The 2,358-nt window shown below is 57.3% G+C and overlaps 1 protein-coding gene across 1 annotated transcript; it reads left to right on the top strand.

Annotated features, from left to right (window-relative positions):
- Nucleotides 1-6: 6 nt before the first annotated feature.
- Nucleotides 7-2,292, top strand: LOC107135143 (voltage-dependent P/Q-type calcium channel subunit alpha-1A-like). The gene is made up of 2 exons (XM_015477080.2): nucleotides 7-159; nucleotides 2,146-2,292. Exons 1-2 carry the CDS (start codon nucleotides 59-61, stop codon nucleotides 2,285-2,287), a joined length of 243 nt encoding a protein of 80 aa, XP_015332566.1. The 5' UTR covers nucleotides 7-58; the 3' UTR covers nucleotides 2,288-2,292.
- Nucleotides 2,293-2,358: the final 66 nt, after the last annotated feature.

The raw sequence follows: 2,358 nt of genomic DNA, 5'->3' as shown, positions 1-2,358 counted from the left end.
CGTGTTCGACTGCGTGGTGAACTCGCTCAAGAACGTCTTCAACATCCTCATCGTCTACATGCTCTTCATGTTCATCTTCGCCGTGGTGGCCGTGCAGCTCTTCAAGGGCAAGTTCTTCCACTGCACCGACGAGTCCAAGGAGTTCGAGAAGGACTGCCGGTGGGTGTCCCTCCCCAGGCAGCCCCCGGAGTGGGGACCGCGGGGACAGGGACGCGGCTCTTGGGCCTGAGCCTGGGGGTGAACCAAGGGTGGCCGCCTTGGCTCTGGAGGAGGAAGGTTGGTCATCTGAAGCCCCTGGGTGGCTGCGGGATCAGTGGGAGCCGCTCTGCCTCTCGGTGGCCTCTCGGTGGCCTCTTGGTGGCCTCTTGGTGGCTGCCCTGGTGAGGCGTGGTCTGGCAGTACATGTCCCTGCTCCCTCCTTTGGAGGCTGAGGGGCAGGTGTGTTCAGAATGCAGGAAGTGTGTGCCCCGAGCCCTCCTGACACTCCGTTGTGTCCAGGGCAGCCCCGAGGCCAAGGAGACGGTCCTCCTGATGCAGGAAACCATTTGCCCCACAAGGGGTGAGCCCTGTCCACCAGCTGTGGCCAAGTGAGTGAGGTCAGCCGGAGACGAACTTTCTCTGTCAAGAGCCAGGTGGCCGGGGAGGCTGAGGCAGGAGGATCGTGGGCGCAAAGCCAGCCTCAGCAACAGCGAGGCCCTAAGCAAGTCAGTGAGACCCTGTCTCTAAAGAAAATGCAAAATAGGGCTGGGGATTGGCTCAGTGGTCGGGTGCCCCTGAGTTCAATCCCCAGTACCAAAAAAAATAAAAGAGCCAGTGGTAAATGAACAGGCCTAGTTATGTTCCAATCGGACTTCATTTCTGGAAATGAGACTTGTTTTCTAAGAGACGGGGTCTTGCTGTGTTGCCCCATACTGCTCGAAAGTTCATGAGCTCAGGTGATCCTCCTGCCTCATCCTCCCAAGTAACCAAGTCTGCAGCCTCAGGCCACCAGGACTGGCTGAAACTAAAGTGCAAATCTCATATGATTTTCACTTGTCATGAGAACTTTTTCCCCCCTTGGTAGAGGGGATCGAACCCAGGAGTGCTGTACCACTGAGCCATCTCCCCAGCCCTTTGTATTTTTTTGTCTTGCTAAGTGGCCAAGGCTGGCCTTGAAAATTTGTGGTTCTCCTGCACCCCAGCAGCATTTTAAAAATTTGTTTTCGACCATTTAAAATTGTGAAACTCATCCTTAGCTTGGGGGTCGACAGAAATGTCACGTGGTGCAGATATGGTCTGTGGCCTGTCACTTACCAGCTCCTGAGTCAGGAGGAAGAGGTCTAGTTTTCAGAGCTTTCTGGAATTGTGGGAAAGGGACTCCGGGCCTCAACCCCCTCCGAATCAGAGTCCCAGTGGAGTCTCTCAGCTCAGCCCAGGAAGGTGCTTCGGTACCCGTGGGGGTGTCCTGCAGACTTCACTCCCCCCCAGGGACTTGCCACACCTCCCACGCTGCAGCAGGCTGTGCTGTTTCTCTGCTAGAATTCCTTCAGTCCCTAGTTGGTTGACCCCCAGGTGCTGAACCCAGGATGTGAGGATGTCACTCCCGCCACTGGGGTAAACTGGTACTTGGCTGCAAAAAGTGGAAGGATCCTAGCCAGATGCGGAGATTTAGGCTGATCCCAGCCTCTCTGGAGGCTGAGGCAGGAGGATTGCAAGTTCAAGGCCAGCCTTATCAACTTAGCAAGACTCTAAGAGACTCAGGGAGACCCTGTCTCTAAATAATATATGAAAAGGGCTGGGGAGGTGGCTCAGAGGTCAGGTGCCCCTGGGTTCAATCCCGGGACTGCACAATTTTTAATTAATTAAATATAATAAAAAGGGCTGGGATGTGGCCCCGTGTGGAGCAGCCCTGGTTCCAGCCCAGCACCAAGAATCAACACCACCAGGTGTCACTTGGGAGCTGGCCTTTCCCTGGTGCAGGGTGGGGACATCTCCAGGCAGCCTGGTCCCCATCTGGACCCACGTACAGCCCCCCAGAAAGCGCAGGAGGAGCCATCGGGGTCACTGCTCCTGGGCTGCCTGGGCTGGTGTCCCCCTTCCTCCTCCCGTCCCTGGGGGCCCAAGCCGAGTCCAGTCCCGACTGGCTCACGGCCCCACCCCCGGCAGCGGCAAGTACCTGCTCTACGAGAAGAACGAGGTGAAGGCCCGGGACCGGGAGTGGAAGAAATACGAGTTCCACTACGACAACGTGCTGTGGGCCCTGCTGACCCTCTTCACCGTGTCCACGGGAGAAGGCTGGCCACAGTAAGTGACCCCAGGAAGGGCTTGGGGGCAGGGCTTGAGGGGCGGGGCTCGGAGGGCGGGGTTTGTGGCAAGACT

This window comes from Marmota marmota, unplaced genomic scaffold (genome assembly GCF_001458135.2).
Source record: "Marmota marmota marmota unplaced genomic scaffold, marMar, whole genome shotgun sequence".
Taxonomy (NCBI): Eukaryota; Metazoa; Chordata; class Mammalia; order Rodentia; family Sciuridae; genus Marmota; species Marmota marmota.
The sequence above is the reverse complement of the archived record's forward strand: the minus strand, read 5'-3'. Positions and strand labels throughout refer to the sequence as shown.